This window comes from Desmodus rotundus, chromosome 8 (genome assembly GCF_022682495.2).
Source record: "Desmodus rotundus isolate HL8 chromosome 8, HLdesRot8A.1, whole genome shotgun sequence".
NCBI classification, from domain to species: Eukaryota; Metazoa; Chordata; class Mammalia; order Chiroptera; family Phyllostomidae; genus Desmodus; species Desmodus rotundus.
This window is the reverse complement of record NC_071394.1, coordinates 61,294,171-61,312,071: the sequence shown is the minus strand read 5'-3', so window position 1 is coordinate 61,312,071 and position 17,901 is coordinate 61,294,171. Positions and strand designations below refer to the sequence as shown.

Here is a 17,901-nt window from a genome sequence, read left to right as displayed (position 1 = left end):
GTAGAGTAGTCTTGGTTGCAGTTCTTTGCTGTTCAGTACTTGGAATATTTCTTGCATTCCCTTCAGGCCTTAGTGTTTCTGTTGAATTATCAGCTGATGGCCTTATCGGATCTCCCTTGTATGTTACTAACTGTTTCTCCCTGCTGTTTTTAAGATTCTCCTTTGTCTTAGAATTTTTTCCTACATTGCTATCCAGCTCACTGATTCAGTCCTCTGCCTCATCTAACCTGATTTTGATTCCTTCTACTGTGTTCTTCTTTTCAGATATTGTATTCTCCATTTTTTCCTGGCTCTTATTGATAGTTTCTGTGTCCTTTTTTATGCTAGTGTAGTTCTCAGTAAGTTCCTTATAGCTTCCCTACAGTTCTTGGTAGTTCTCACACAGCTCATTGAGCATCCTTAGAACCATTATTTTGAACGCAGTGTCTGATAGTTTGCTTGCCTCTATTTCATTTAGCATTCTTCCTGGGGATCTCTCCTTTCCTTTGCCTTAAGTATTTACTTTCGATTGTGGGGGGTGTTTCTTTTCTCCCCATTTTAGGTGACTCTTCTTGTTTGTTTCCACATGTTAGATTGATCTGCTTTGACTCATTGTCTTCATGGTGTGACTTTATGTGGTAGGAGACTTGTGGGCTTCAGTGGTGCTATTCCCTTGGTCTCCTGAACTTAATGCTCTTCAGATGCCCTTTATGCTATTTATGTGGGCTCTCTGGTTATAATTGGGTTTTCATTGTTATTGGGTCATTCTTTAGTGGGTCCTTTTCTCTGGCTGGCTGGCTGAGAGTCACTTTGCCCATCACATCTTGTATGTTGTTGTACAGTTGCTGCCAGGACAATACCAAACACCCCAGGAAACAAACCCACACCTGCAAAAATATCCCCTACCTACAACAACACACTATCAATAGCAAGTGAGCCAATATTGATTAAGGTGCAAAGAGATAAAGGCTATTATAAGAAAGGAAAAATGAGTATGAGATGACTAATTGAATGAAAAAGATTTTGAGAGTGCTGAGGGAGGAGCAATACTAAGAGTAGGGAATAAATACAAGGTGAAGAGAGAAAAAAAGTAAAGTTTATATCATAAGTTAAAAAAGGAAGGGAAGAAGTTGGAATGGAGTAAGAGTTTGGAAGCATATAGTATTAGGTTTTAACAGAATTTTTTTTTAAATATAGTGAGAGGAAAAAATAGGAATAAAATCGGAGAAAATAGATCCACCACAGTGTTAACAACAAGAAATTAGCAAAGATTAATATAGCTGGGTTGGGAATAAAATGGAAAAAAGAAAGAAAAGCCTAAGAGATGTCTAGAGGAAAGAGTAATGATATCGAGAGGATAGAGGGAGAGGGAATACTAAGACTGAGGAATGAAAACCTTGAGGCTAAGACAGGGGAAAATTAAAATTTAAAACAAAGAAAAAGGGCCAGGAGGAAGGCAACATGGAGTAGGAGTGAGGAACAGTAAAATTTGAGATTTGAAATAGAAAAGTAGTGAAGATCTAGTAATAAAGATGAAGAAATGAAGTAACAACCACCACATGCACAACCAATGAACAAAAATTGATAAAGGTGGAGAGAGAATATTTTAAGAACAGGAAAAAGAATGTGAGATGACTAATGACAAGAAAAATGGGTTTGAGTGGCTGGAGGAGGTAGAATTAGTAAGAGCGCCAAAAGGAAGCAAGTCATAACAAGAGAGAAAATAAAATTTAAAACAAAAATAAGAGGAAACAAGGTAAAATGGAATAAGAGATGGGAGGAGCAAAATATGAGGTCTGAAATAAACTATAATGTGAAACATAGTGCCCTAGGTGGGCCCAAACTTGAAGGATAAAAAATGAATGTGTAAAAGCTATGCAGGAAAGAAAATAACACAAAAATACGAATAAGACCACAGTGAAATTCTCTAAGTAGAATGTAGTGTTTACCACTGTTTTTTATTTCTGGATCCACCACTGGTGATGTCAGATGGTGTCCCAGTGTGGCCCTAGGCAGTGTGTTTAAGGCTGCCAGCGATCCACAGTCTGAGGCTGCCCTCTTCTGTTGTTAATCTAGTCAACCTGTAATCACTAGTCAGGCTTAAGCACCACAAGGTGGGGCAGAGTAATTACTGCAAGTGAGGCTATTGCTTCCCCTCAGGCTGATGCCACTTGGAGGGGGTCTGCTCTGCCTGAGCAAGATGGCCCCTGCAGTATGGGGAATGACTCAGCACAGGGATCCTGGTGGCTGCACCTCAGTTCTCTCCCCCAAATCACCATCCCCATACTCTCCTCAAGCTTCTCTAGTCCATTCTGCCCCACTTTTGCTGGAGCCCAGGTTAAGTGGCTGTAATGAAATTTTCTGTATTGGCCTCTTAAGAGGCTTTCTGTGTCTCCAGCCATCTCTCCCTGGCAGACAGAAACTCCACCACTTTTCACAGCTGGATGTTACCTGGGCTCCATTCCAACTCTGGTGCTGTAGACTAGGAGGCCCAGCTTGGAGTTTAGACCCCACACTCCTCAGTGGGAAACCCTAGCCACTGAAATTTCCCTCTGGCACTTCAGCTGCCACGTGTGGGAGCCCAGCCAGCCCTCTCATGTCTCCTCCACACTCAATACCAGTCTTCTTCTCGTGAAGTGGTTTCTCCTGTCTGTCCGTGGCTATGAGGCTTCTCTCCAGCTATTGTTCAGTTAGTTATTCTGGATGATTTCTCTACAATTTAGTTGTAATTCCAGATTGGTCCTGGGAGGAGGTTAGTGTAGCTTCCACTTACTCCTCTGCTATCTTGGATCTTAGCATAATGTTTTTGAGGGTCATCCATGGTATAGTCTCTATCAACGTGTTAGTACTTTTTGTTACTGAATAGTTTTTGTATACATATACTACATTTTGTTTGGGATTGTTTCCAGTTTTGTGCTGTTATAAATAATGCTGTTGTGAACAGTCTCATAGAGGGCTTTGTGTGGACTTGATTTCATTTCTCTTGGTTTGATCCCTAGGAGTGGAATATTTGGTTATATTGCAAAGATCATGTTTAACTTTTTAAAGAAACTTACAGACTGTTTTCTAAAATGCCTATACCATTTTATATTCCCACCAGGAGTGTATGAGAGTTCCAGTTCACTCACAAATGTTTTTTCTTTCTTTTCTTCTAGGCTTTAGAATTGGGGTTATTTTACATTTAAAATTTACATTCTAGTTCCTCTTTAAAGATTGATAGAGCTGCGTCACTGAATCTCCCTTCCTATATGCTACAAGTGTCTCAAGATGAACTCAGTCTATTGAACTCAGGGCTCTGTTGAACTCTGCCCTTTTCAATAGAGCAAGCATTATCCGATCCCCACCACTACCTGTTGTGCAACACTTGGCCTACACCACGTATATGCAGGGAGTAGTGGAAGATGAGTCTGCAGAATGAGGAGTGAGGCTAGATCATGATCTGGATGACCTAGAGCACCAACCAGAGCACTGATATAATAATATAATAGTATCTATCTTTTGAATTATATCCATTGTCATGGGGTATGTGGTGGTATTTCATTATAGTTTTAATTTGCATTTTGCTAATGATTTTTTTTATGTTGATCAATTTTTCATGGGCTTTTTAACCATTCAGATTTTCTTTGAATTTTCTGGTTAAGCCTTTTGCTCATTTTTTAAAATTTGGGCTCTTTGTCTTATTGAGTTGTAAGAGCTTTTTATTTTGGATACAAGTCCCTTATCAGATGCATGATTTATAATATTTTCTCCCAGTCTGTACATGTCTTTTCATCTTGTTAATGGTCTTTTGAAGTGCTAATGTTTTTAATTTCAGTGAAGTTCATTTTATCACTTTATGGCTTATGCTTTTGGTGCTATATCATAAGAACTTTTTGCCTAATACAGGGTCGCAAAGATTTTTTTCCTGCTTTTTTCCTAGAAGTTTTAGAGTTGAAGCTGCTACATTTAGGTCTGTGACCCATCCCAAGCTAATTTCTTTGTAAGGTGTGAGAAAAGAGCCTCGAGTTCCTATAGGTATATAATTGTGTCACTACCCTTTATTGATTTGTGTTGACACCTTTATCAATAGAAGGGATGGCTTCTGGACTTTTATTTTCTTCATTGATCTACTTCCTATCCTCATAGCAACACCACACGGTCCTATTTACTATTGCCCTCTCGTGGCTCCTGTTTAATTGGTATATCTTTTTCCATCCTTTGCTTTCAATTTGTTTGTATCTTTCAATCTAAAGTCTATCTATTATACATAGCATATAGTTGGGTGTTGGTCTTTTATTCAGTCTGACATGTCTGCCTTTTACTATGTTTTCTCTCTCTCTCATCTGTACTATGTTTTCTCTCTCTCTCATCTGTTTGGGTCTTCTTTCTGCTTAACTGCCTAACATTGTGTGAAATAAATAAGTATGCTATTTTGATTCCTCTATAGAAACTTTTTAGTGGTCGCCCAAGGTATTATAGTTTGCATCTTAACACTACTTCAGAATAAAACTTAATTCCAATAAATTATACACTTGGCTCCAACATATCCTCTTCCCCCCCACCGTGTTGCTGTTATTATATATTTTATATCTATGTATGTTATGACTATAACAATACAGTGTAGCAATTATTTCCTTCTACAACCTTTTGTCTTTTAAACAACTTAAGAGAATGAGAAAACGTTTTATACATTCTTTTATATTTATTCATATATTCACTATTTTATTCCTGTGGATTGGTGTTACTGTCTACTTTCACATCCTTTCAGCTTTTATGTAGTATCTCTTGTAAGGCAGGTCTGCTGGGAACAAGTTCTCAGTCTTTGGTTTTCTGAGAATGTGTTTTTTTCTTTTATCCTCACCTGAGGACATTTTTTCATTGCTTTTAGGGAGAGAGGAGGGGGCATAAATATTGATGTAACAGAGAAACATCAATTGGTTAACTCTCATAGGCTCCCCGACTGGGGATCAAATCCACAACCTGGGTATGTGGCCTGACCAGGAATCGATCCCACAACCTTCAGTGCACAGGACAATGCTCCAACCAAGCCATACTGGCCAGGGCTTAGAATGTCAATTTTTAAAGCATAGTTTAGTTGACAGGTTTTTTTCTTTCACTATTTTGTGCCATTCCATTGTCTTCTGGACTCCATTGTTTCTGGTGAAAAGTCAGCCTTTAATTATATTATTGTTCACGGTGAGTCATTATGGCTTTGGTACTTTCCAAATGGAGGTATACATTAATCCTCAGAGTGACCTCATGTAGTAATTATTTTATTTTCCTCTTTTGCAAAAGTGGAAACTAAGGACCAGGAAGGTCAGCAGAGTCAGGGCCATGTGATGAAGCCTGGGCCCCTTACTGGGTATCTACAGCCTCCAATTTTGAGGCCTTCATGGTAGTTAAACTATGCTGCATAGAGGTCCTGTGTTGCGCTTCTCAAAATAATCCTACACTATCTCTGGGTACCTGCAGTGACTCTGGGATAGAGCTAAAGGGATGTTGGAATGGCCACGCTCACCATCTTGCCCTTCACCAGCAACTGCCATTGAATGTACTCTCTTACATATTCGTGGAGGAAGAGCTTGAGCTTAGTTCATGCAGTGAACTCAAAAAAGACAACCATGTTAGCATTGTGAAATAGGAAGCGCAAACCTTCAACTGATAATGGGACATACTGGAGGGGCATGTTAACTTTATCTGTGTTTGGGGTCATATACTTGAATCATTCTCCTTAAAGAAAGGAGAAGTGTAAAAATCTGAGATCTTCTCTGGTGATTTTTTAAAAGAAAAAAAGGTTATGTAAATCAAAAAAAGTAGCAATAATGAATATACTAAATAGTGTCATGTGTCATTCACAATGAGACTGTTTTTAAAGTAAATGAATACATAAGAGGTCTGTCCAGAAAAAGTCCAGCCATTGTTAAAATAACAAGAATGGTTTGCACAACATTATATAACCTGGCAGCCAAGGAGAGTGAACTGGAATGCATATGCATGAACAAAGATGACTTCACTATACTAGTCAGTGGGGCAATAGATGCCACTGAGTGACCCTTTGCACTATGTATCTGTCACATTCAAAAATGACTAAGCAAGTAGAGCAACGAATCTGCATCAGATTTTGCATCAGCCTTCAACGTTCCTCCATGGAAACTGTTTGGATGATTCAGAAGGCTGCAGTTAAGGACAACTGGTGATTGGCAGCTTCATCACAAAAACGTGCCTGCTCATGCATCACGTCTCTTGCAGTTTTTTGGTGAAACATCAAATCACCCAGCTGGTTTGATGCCCTGCTACAATCAGCCCTGCTACAATCAGCCCTGCTACAGCCCAGATTTGGCACCCTGCAACTTCTGGCTTTTCCCAAAACAAAAATCACCTATGAAAAGGAAGAGATTTCAGACTGTCGATGAGATTCAGGAAAATAAGACAGGACAGCTAATGATGATTAGAAGATCGATGTGAGGTCCCCAGGTGCCTACTTGGAAAGGGACTGAGGCATCATTGTCCTGTGTACAATGTTTCTTATATTTTGTATCTTCTTCAATAAATGTGTCTATTTTTCATAATACATGGCTGGGTACTTTCTGGACCAACCTCATAGATCTCTTTGTGTTTGTCATACTTTGGATCATTGAGCTTCTTAATTTTGGCAGATTAATGCTCAACATCAGACCTAGGAATGTGTTGGCCATTATCTGTTCAAATAATTTTTCAGTCCTATTTTGTTTCATACTTCCTTTGGTAGGATTTCTATTACCTGTATGTTTGTATACTTTATATTGTACGACATGTTTCTACAGTGCTGTTTATTTTTCTTCAGTCATTTATTTCTCTTTTTCAAGTTGGAGAGAGTCTATCTTGATCTATCTACAAGCTCACTGATTCATTTTTCTGACATCTCCATCTGCTGTTGAGCCCCTCTTGTTAATTTTTCATTTTAATTGTACTTTTCAAATCCATAATTTCTCATCTTTATTTTTTGTCATTCTGTAACTTGCTTATTGAGATTCTCTATTTGTTTTTTTATTATTCTTGTTTATTCTATTACAATTGGCCCAATTTTCCCCACTTTACCCTCCTCTGCCCCTCACAGTCCTCGCTCCAACAGTCATTCCCCACACCATTGTCCTTGTCTGTATCCATGGGTCTTTCACACATGTTTTTGACTAATCCCTTCCACTTATGCACACCATCTCTGTCTCCACATTCCCCTCTGGCAGCTATCCGTCTGCTCATGATTCCACGACTCTGGTTCTGTTTTGCTTGTTAATTTATTTTGTTCATTAGATTCCTTTTACAAGTGAGATCATATGGTATTTTTTCTTTTACCAACTGGCTTATTTCACTAGCATAATAGTCTCCAGTTCCAACCATGCTGTCTCAAAAGGTAGCAATTCCTTCTTTCTGATGTGTAGTATTTCATTGTGTAAATGTACCACACTTTTTTAATCCACTTATCTACTAATGGGCTGTTTCCAACACTTGACTATTGTAAACAGCGCTACTATAAACATTAGGGGGCATAAGTTCTTTTGAATTGGTGTTTTGGGATTCTTAAGGTGTATTCCCAGCAGTGGAATTGCTGGATCAAAAGGCAGTTCCATTTTTATTTTTTTGAGGATATTTCATACTGTTTTCCACAGTGGCTGCACCAGTCTGCATTCCCATCAACAGTGCTCCCTATTCTTCACATTCTCACTAGCACTTGTTTTTGTTGATTTATTAATGATAACCATTTTGGCAGGTGTGAGGTGGTATCTCGTAGAGGTTTTAATTTGCATCTCTGATAACTGGTGATGTTGAATATTTTTTGATATGTCTATGGCCCTCTGTATGTCCTCCTTGGAAAAGTCTCCATTCAGGTACTTTGACCATTTTTAATTGGATTGTTTGTCTTCCCGGTGTTGAGTCATATTTGTTTTTTATATATTTTGGAGGTTAAACCGTTGTTCAGTATATCATTGGTAAAAGTTCTCCCATATAGTTGGTTCCCTTTTTATTTTGATTATGTTTTCTTTAGCTCTGCAGAAGCTTTTTAATTTGATATAGTCCCATTTGTTTTGGGTTTTTTTCCCCTTATTTGCCTTCCCTAGGAGATGTATCAGCAAAAAGATTGCTATGGGAGATATCTGAAATTTTACTGCCTATGTTTTCCTCTAGGACTTTATGGTATCACCATTTATATTTAAGTATTTTGTCCATTTTGAGTTTTGTCCAGTGTATGGTGTAAGTTGGTGGTCTAGTTTCATTTTTTTGCATGTACTGTTCCAGTCTCCCAACACTATTTATTGAAGAGGCTGTCATGCCCCCTATGTCAAATATTAGTTGACCATAAATACATGGATTTCATTCTGGGCTCTCTTATCTGTTCCATTAATATATGTGTCTGTTCTTATGCCAGTCCCATCTGTTTTGATTAGAGTGGCCCTGTAGTATAGTTTGATACCAGGTATTGTGATCCCTCCAGCTATGTTCTTTGTCAAGATTGCTGAGGCTATTCAGGGTCATTTTTGTTCTATATAAATTTTTGAAATATTTGTTGTAAGTCTGTGAAATATGCCATTGGTATTTTAATAGGAATTGCATTGAATCTGTAAATTGCTTTTGGTAGTATGGACATTTTAATGAAGTTAATTCTTGTAATCCACGAACACGGTATATCTTTCCATTTATTTGTATCTTCCTCAATTTCTTTCTTCAGTGTTCTATAGTTTTCCAAGTACAGGTCTTTAACCTCCTTGGTTAAATTTATTTCTAGGTACTTCATTTTTTTGTTGTTAGAGTAAATGGGATTTTTTTCCTTAATTTCTCTTTCTGATAGTTCATTTTTGCTGTACAGAAATTCCATCAATTTCTGAATAGCGACTTTGTGTCCTCTATTTTGCCAAATTCACTTATTAGGTCGAGTACTTCTTTGTTGGAGACTATAGTAGGGGTGTCCAACCTTTTGGCATCTCTGCACCACACTGGAAGAAGAAGAGTTGCCTTGGGCCACACATTAAATACATTGCCACATGTACTCACAAAAAAAAAAAATCTCATACTGTTCTAAGTAAATTCACAATTTTGTGTTGGGCTGCATGTAGCCTGCGGATCGCAAGTTAGACACCCCTGCTAGGGTTTCCTATGTACACTATAATGTCATCTGCAAATAATGACAGTTTTACTTTGTCCTTTCCAATAGGATGCCTTTTATTTCTTTTTCTTGCTGATCACTGGGGCTGGAACTTTCAGTACTGTGTTGAATAAGAGTGGTGAAAGCGGACACCCCTGTATTGTTCCTGATCTTAAGGGAAAAGCTTTTAGGTTTTGTGCATTGGTTATGATGTGAAATGTTCCAATTTGTTGAGTTTATAATTTGTTAATTATTATACTTGGCGTTATAATCTTTGTATATGGCAGTATAAGTATTCCCTGCCTTGTTCTTCTTTAAGTTTGCTATATACTCTTCTATATGGATTATTTAATTAACATGTGAGTTTTATGGAAAATCCTACTGGCATTTTGGGGGGAATTATAATAAATTGATTAATTGATTTTGTAGAGTACTTCTTTACAGTAATGAATCTTTATGAGATCTTTGCTTACTTAGCTCTTTATTTAAAGGCCTTCAGTAAAGTTTTAAATTTTTTCCTTAACCTTCTAAGGAAAGCTGTAGGATTTATCATCATAACTGATATTTTTATTATATTCTAATTTATTACTCTTTTATTATTGATTTTTGCATATTTATTTTATATGTCACATCCGTATTGAAATCTTTTATTAGTTGATATGTTGTTTTGCATTTACTATTTCTGTTTACTATCACTGAGCTAATACAAATGGGATCAATAGCCTGTTTTTTTACATGTAATCATTTCAGACTGATTAGAAATAGGCTAAGTAGAATATAACCTCATATAATGGTTGTTAGTAATTTTCCATTTTACCCTGGAGGGATATATCACATATTCACCTCAGACACACTGGTGGTGGGCAGGGACAAATTGCTAAGATGGCAGAGACCAGAAAAGGTACAGGACAAATCATTTAGGTTGCAAACATATTATCTTGATTGTTCATGTTCCTCGTCTCCTCCGTAATGAAAGATACTGTATACATAATTAATTTTACTCTTTTCCTGCATAAGATTTTTGTCTGTTTGTTTTTAAGGCTTTCTGTGAAACTTTAGAGGAGACAAACTACCGTTTTCAGAAAGAATTACTTGAAAAGCAGAAAGAGGTGGAGTCACTGAAGAAACTGCTTAGTGAAAAGCAGCTACGTATAGAGATGCTGGAGAAAAGGATCAGGTGTGTTTCAATACCTGCATTTCTAGTCTAACTCTCTACTCTGGGATAAATACCCTTTGTATTTAATATGCTTTAGGAAATTTCTAACTTAAAAGTCATAGACTCTTCATGTCCTTCCTTGTAGATTGAGAAAATTTGTTTTATTTATTTAGGAGACTGAACATTTGAAGGATGGGAAACTTCAGGATACTAAGCCTCTAGCTGTTCAACAGGATAAACATTATTCATTTTAACCTATTTAAATGACAGCTTTGTTTCTAGGCATTTATGCCAAATTTTCACATACAAAAGTTTTAGTTTGCTTTTTCATTAGCATCCATTGAATTGATGCTGAAATCATTTTAAATTAATCATAAATAATAATGTTTTTGTTCACTCCCAGTCAGCAATTTATTAGCCATATGACTATATTAAGACTTAACAGCTGAAGACAATGAAAGCTACATATATTCACAAAAAAACATAATTTTTTCAAGAAGACATTTGATAGGAAAATAACTTACTGTAATGTACTTGTAGAGCATTGTGTTTAGAACCTGAGGAGTCACTGCGCTTGTCAGGTACAGAAGGTGAACAGATCCCAAAGGTGGATGCCCCTGTACTTCCGGCTGATCAAGAATTCTTGGATGAAGAATCCAGGTATATAATGTTTAGTTTATTGTAGCCTAATCGTCTGAATTACTGGAGGGAAATTGTTACAATACTCAATAGAGTATCTTTTACACAGTCATTTATCATTGTATCATGAGTCTGCTGAGAACACAGAGAAAGACTGTAGATATTCTAGGCTGCCCATTAACATTGAACTTTGGCAGGTAGGATCTAAGATTTTTTATAAAAATACCTAATTTGAAGCTATGTCTGAATTAACTGGGCTGTGAGTCAGTTAAATAATTTTGTAAATTTTGACAAATTAATCTCCCACAATGTCAGTCTTTTTCCATTCAAAATGTGGGACACTATAATAGCCACTACCCTGCCAACATGATAGGAATGACAAAAATAGTATTTTCAAAAGCCCATAGAATTTTTATTGCGTATACATCCAAGCTAATACTTTAGCAGTAATTGTTAAGCTATAATTATGACAATAAATTTCATGTTTGTAAGGGTAATCACAAGCTAGATTTTTATTGATAAATGGTTGTTGGGAGAGCTGATAGAATTAAAAATATATCCCCAAAAGTTCTTTGGCAGTGACTAGTGAAAAATAATACATTATATTATATTTTTTCATTAAATATTTAAATATTCTTTACATAAAAGGTTTTTAAAGGTAATAGCATGCATCCAGCCTTGACAGTGATGTGTTTCTCTTTCTTTGCAGAGCTGATGACAAGTCATGCTTAAGTTTTAGTGAACCTGAAATTCCAGTGTCAGAGGTGGAAGTAGCAGAAGTGGCTTATAATGCAGAAGACGACTAATCCGTCGTAGCCATTCCTTCCCTTTCTACATCTCAGCAGCTCTAGATTATTCACTGAAAATAGCAAGAATGCACATGTATAAAGTTTACATAAAGAAAAGTTTTTTAAGTTATGGGGATAAGAAGTATATATTCACTGATGCTTTAAATTGTCTTTTATTCAACCTTTGGATTTAACACACTAAAAAAAATTCTAGTTAGAGTTCTGTTATCAAGACCCATGTTCTTAAATACTGTGCATAAATTATTTTGGGTTTTTTTGTCAGTATATTGCTCCAAAACACCAATGTGTGTTTATGTTACCAGTTTCATTAGTTAAATGGAAATTTACTGCATGTTGCTCTCACTGTCTGGTTGAGATATACTTCTTCGTGTATCTGCCATGATTTAGTTGGTAAAGAACTAAGTTTTAAATATTGAAATGTTTACCATCTCTAAATAAAAACTGCTTATTTAGAATGCTACTATAAAAGTAGAAAACTTTCTAGTACCAAAGGAAAACTATTTGAAAGAGCTGTGATAATATAGGTAAAGTGCTAAAATAGCCTTGATTTTAAGAGTTAATTCATTAATATCAAAATACTATGTGTCCTAGTTTATTGTTTTACTTACTTATTTTCCACATAATCTTTATCTTAAATCTCTACCTATAGAATTCAGTGAGTTTGCCTCTTTGAGAACACTACCTCTTTTTGCTAATCGAGGCATACTCTTTTGAAAATATATTATGGATTCTAAGTAAATAAGGAATTATTAAAAAAAAATACAAATAAAAAGCCACACACACACACACACACACACACACAGTTCCTCACTATGTAGACTCCTGGCATTGCATGTCTATATGTGTAAATATGTTGCTATATATTCTATTCTTGGCGATTTTCTTTTTAATATATTTAGCCAAGTGATGCACTTTATGGTAATTAAAGTCTTTTGTGCCAAGTTGAATTGGTGAATTTCTTTAGTGAGTAGAGTTAGGGCCTTTGGTACTTCACTTTTTACAAAAGTCTCCTGGGGTCTGCTTATTTAGCCTTACAAAAAAATGTTCATTTCTGTTTTATGTACAGTTGTCAAAAGTGCCTTATTTTGTTTTTATAGTGTGAAGTTATTCATTTTCTATTTCTACTGTTTTGCATATTGCTGTTAGTAAGCATCATAATCATGCTAGCATTTTAAGATCCTAGTTGGTCTATTGAACTCCATATGCTTTCTAAAAACTGAGGGGAACTTGCTGGGGAAATAAAATAACAAGCTTCATTTTTTTTTTCTTCACTATCTAAAAGTGTGTCAGTATCTTGATGAATGTATTAAGATGTCATTATTTTAAATTCCACTCACATAGATTAACAGATCCAATGGCTGTTTTTCATATTTGATCTAAAAAGGAGACTACTTTTTACCAAAATACCAAAAATTTTAAAAGTCTATGTCAAAGTCCCCCAGGTATGCGCTGTCTCAGAGTATTTTCCACAAAGTGTACCAGAAATGTGTTTACTAGCCTGGGAGAAAGAATGAACATAACACACTGGTCTACTTGTATCTTTCAAAATATTATTTTAGGTTTAAAAAGAACAATCATTTAAGTTAATATAATTTTTAATAAAACATGATTATCTATGCTAAATTCCAGATACTATAACACCACATGTCTGTTTTAAAGTAAACCATACAGTTTCAAAATCTGGTCTTTCATAAGATTGTATTAAAGTTTGAGATGAGTGAAGAAAAATTCTTGTTAATTAGGTAAGACACTATTATTTATATTTAGAATTTACTTTTTTACTTTTATAATGCATTTTATTCCCAGTATTATATTTAATAAATTATTTTTTCAGTACAACAATAGCTGTGTTACTCAGATATTAAACACCATCCCCTCCAGTTTCTACATTCTTTTTCCCATCCCTACAATTATTGTAACAGTTGTAGTTAACTGCTACAATGTGTCGTTAACTGCTACAACTCTTCACACATGTGTAATGAGTTTTTAAGTTTACACTTTATATTAAGTTTTCGTGAAAAGGTGCAATATACTTCAAATGTAACCAATGTTAATTAAAAAATTGAACATAACTGAAACAGAACTTTTGTGGGTAATCTTTTAACCTTTGAAAAATGAAGTTTACAAATAGGTAGTACAACCATAAAATGTAGCATTTTAAACTCTATTATCTATCTGCCATATGGATGTTAGCTATTGAAAGCACATTTATTTAGAAAACCATGTTCCTCAGATAAATCATCTATGGAGTCTACTTCAATTGTCTGTGACATTATAGGAATAGTGTGGCCTTAGGTCTAAGAATAATTTGGTTTGGAAATGGATTTTGTAACTTAGTTTTTGGATCGTGTTAAAACAAGTTTGTATTCCCAACTAGGAAATACAAGAAATCTAACTCTTATCCTCTGGGATATTTCCACAGAGTTTCACATCTGATCAACATTTTGACTCTTCACAGAATTACCTTTTTTTACATTGTACTTTTTTTCTATGTTGTCTGCTTCTATTAGTAAAAACAGTCATCAAAGCTTGTATTTTCAGTAATGTGTTTCTAAAACTGATAGCTGTACTACATGGGAAGAAGATCTCTCAGGTCTCAGCTCCAGTAAACCTGTGCTTCCCCTTAACAGTTGACTACTTTTCTTTTAAATGCGATAGACTCTGTTACTGTCTTTTCTTCTTGTGTTTTTTGGGCAGTTCTGAGTCCAATTGTAGTCACCTGTAGCCTTCTTTATGGAACCTCATGAGTTACAGCTTTTCGTAGTAAACATGACTTTATTTTCCTACCCTATTTTCTCTTACCTCCAATTTTCCCTCCCTGTTTAAGTTCTATTACAAAATATGAATTTTTGTTCTGATAAAGCCCCATATTTGAATATTTTAGACTACGTGTGGTAAGAACTTGTTATAGCCTGTACTAACACACCTAACTGCACCATTAAGTGATGCCAATAATCACACAAAGCTCAGTTGTTTTTTTTCTTTAAAAGATGCCTTTAAGTGAGATCAATCAGCCTGTGTAACTCAGGCTTAGAAGTGCTGGCTAGTGGGAAGCTCTGGGTAGGTTCTTCGCTAGAGCACAATATTGAGAAACTCAGATGGTGGTTTTCACCATAGCCTCAAATCAGAACAGACCCCACTTGCCACTTGCTTACTGACAAAGTGGAACAATGTCATTGTCCCCACACAAAACAAACAATGAAAAACAGTACAGCCAATATCTTTTCAGATGAAAGGTAGGATTTTATTATAATAGATACAGGCACGGATAGGTATGATTTTCAGTACCCTCATGTAATGTTTGCAGGCTCGCTAACTGCAGTGAAAGATGTATTAGTGTTAGATGACGGCTCAAGTCCTTTGCTAAAGTGTAAAATGCAAGCCCACCTTGGGGGAACCAAGGTTAAACTGGAGGACCCTCTAGAATTAGCCCATTTGTACATCTGGTCTTCCAGATCCTGCTCAGCAAACACCATACAAGGACTAACCCAACAGATGTTTGCATTGCCCCCAAAATCAGAATTGGATGAACTAAGTACAGTTAACCCTTGAACAATGTGGGGGTTAGGGGTGCCAAACCCAATCAGTCAAAAATCCACACATAACTCTTGAGTCTGTAGCCAGCCCTTCACATCTGTGGTTTCAAACAACCAAGAATCGAAAGTATTTTTGCCTTCCCACCTGTAGATTTACAAGGCCAAACAGAAAATACTGTTTTCAGTCCATGGTGGTTGAATCTGCACATGCGGAACACATGGTTAGGAAGGGCCCGCTGTTGACAGAAACCCACATGTAAGTGTACCTGTGCAGTTCAAACCCATATTGTTCAAGGTTAACTGCACTTCTCAGCTCCTTGCAGCTGGAGTTGAATCTGTGACATGAGACAAATGAAGTCTACTATAAACTTCTGGAATAGCTTGTTTTTCCTTTAAGAAGGTAGATACGCTGCTGTGAGACTTCCCCTCTTGTTTTGATTTCTGATGTTGCCCAGTAGTGCTGTGGAAGCCACTTGGCAAAAAGGTGTCACAAGTGAGGGAAGAATGAGAATCACAGAGATGGCCAGCCTCTTGTTAAGCCCTATAAATTGTAACGTTTTACTAGCTGTGCCAACACAAAAGTGATCTTCAATTTGGGTTGTAGATTGTAAGCTGGGTAGGGGAGGCTTTTCTCTCACCCTTGATCCTACCCCACTTTTGGCTTTGTCCATGTGTCTTTTATACATGTTCCTTGACAACCCTTCCCCTTTTCCATTACCCCAAGGTGGGGATGTGTAGGGCGGGAGGGAGTGGGGGACGGGGGGGAATGGAGACAACTATACTTGAACAACAATAAAAATAAATAAATTTTTAAAAAGAAGAAAAAAAAAAGGCTTTTCCTCCTGTGGTGATAATGTGTATTTTGTTAGCAAAAAAAAATTACAGGAGAAATTTCTTTTTCTTGAAATTAAGGGCAGATAAACATCTGTTGGACAAACCAGAGGGTGCTTACTTGTGAGCCTTGTTTTGGCAAACCAGATGTGAAAGAGAAAATCTATTCTACATATATGTGTTAGTCTGCTTGGGCTGCTATAACAAGATACCATCAACTGGGTGGCTCAAACAATGAACATTTACAGCTCTGGAGGCTGGAAGTCCAAGATGAAGGCACCAGCAGACCTGGTGCCAGGACGGCTTTCCTTTGAGGTACAGACACTGACCTTTTGTGTGTCACAAGGCCTTTCTCCAGTGCATTTGGGCAGAGCAAGCTCATAAGGATATCAGTCCTCTTGGATCACTGCCCCACCCTTATGAGCTCATTTACCCTCAATTAGTTCTTAGAGGCCCCATTTCCAAATACGTTGGGGGCTTAGGGATTCTACATATGAATTTGGGAGAACACGAACATTCAGTGTATAAAGTAAAGGATGGATGTAACATCATTAAATGTTTACAAAGATATTTCTCAGAAAATTAAATAGCCTATTCATTCAGTTGTTCATTCAACAAACATTGAATATCCACTGTGTGTTGCTCTGGGTTATAAAAGTTATTGAGAAATATGTGATCCCTTCAAGGAGTTTAGGATGGTGTGGCTTTCTATACAGGCTGGTCAATGCACAGTGTACACCACTGTGGGAAATGTAATAGGCATTCAGGATGGATTATGTATAGGGAGCTATTCCACGCATGGGAAATGTAGCCCAGCTCCCACTCTGAAAAGCCAGTGGGAGCGAGGTTCGGCAGGTAGGACACACGCCCAAGGACAGGCTCTTCCGTGGGGAATCAGGCCTGCGTTGTACCTTGACTGCTATGAGACTTGCTCTTGCTAAAACTCCCTCACCCTGAATTGAGGCAGCAAATGTTTACTGAGTATCTTTAACTTCCTAAAGTCTGTGCTAAACCTCCCAAGTATGGAGTGTAACCAGTTCAACCACTTTCCCCCTTGAGCTGTAACCTCCTTCTCTTTGAAGTAATTAGCAGCATTCTTTCCTTGCTTGTCTGTAAAATGTAATCACCTACAGTGAACCTGTGCATAGTAAAGGAGGACTATTGACGTGGATCCTGGCCCACAGGATCCGGTGTTGTGGCTGCAATATACAACTACACACAGAAATCCTGCAGAGAAAAAGGGATGGCATGGCCACTCTAAGTGAGAGAGGGCGAGAGAGCTAGAGAGAGCCCAAGAGAGAGCCGATCCCTGCCTGGACAGGCTTTTATTGCTTTTCTGGGCACATTACATTGAGGATGGTCCTCGTTTACTATGCACAGGTTCACCACAGGTGATTACCTTTTAGGGACAACAAAGGACAGACTACTGCTAATTACTTCAAAGGGAAGGATGTTACAGCTCAAGGGGGAAACTGGTCACACTCCATACTTGGGAGGTTTAGCACAGATTTTAGGAAGATAAAGATACTCAGTAAACATTTGCTGCCTCAATTCAGGGTGAGGGAGTTTTAGCAAGAGCAAGTCTCATAGCAGTCTAGGTACAATGCACGCCTGATTCCCCATGGGAGAACCTATCCATGGACATGGGTCCTGCTCACCAACCTCACTCCCCACTGGCTTTTCCGAGTGGGGGCTGAGCCACATTTCCCACACTTGCAATGGTTCCCCACAGACCACTTCAATTTAATGTGCCCAGAAAAACAATAAAAGCCTGTCCAGGCAGAGGTCAGGCTCTTGGGCTCTCTCTGGCCCTCTCGCCCTCTCCCTCACTTAGAGAGTGGCCATGCCGTCCCT

General features: G+C 37.3%; 1 protein-coding gene across 6 annotated transcripts in view; it reads left to right on the top strand.

The window, feature by feature from the left end:
* SNX16 (sorting nexin 16) overlaps positions 1-12,936 on the top strand; it is a 34,517-nt gene extending 21,581 nt beyond the window's left edge. For all 6 annotated transcript variants that reach the window (XM_045186139.2, XM_045186136.2, XM_045186138.2 and 3 more), the window contains exons 6-8: positions 10,117-10,253; positions 10,773-10,892; positions 11,581-12,936. In XM_045186139.2, the coding sequence (XP_045042074.1) occupies positions 10,117-10,253; positions 10,773-10,892; positions 11,581-11,677 (354 nt within the window). In that variant the 3' untranslated portion in view covers positions 11,678-12,936. The remainder of the gene's footprint in view (positions 1-10,116; positions 10,254-10,772; positions 10,893-11,580) is intronic.
* The last annotated feature ends 4,965 nt before the right edge of the window (positions 12,937-17,901 follow it).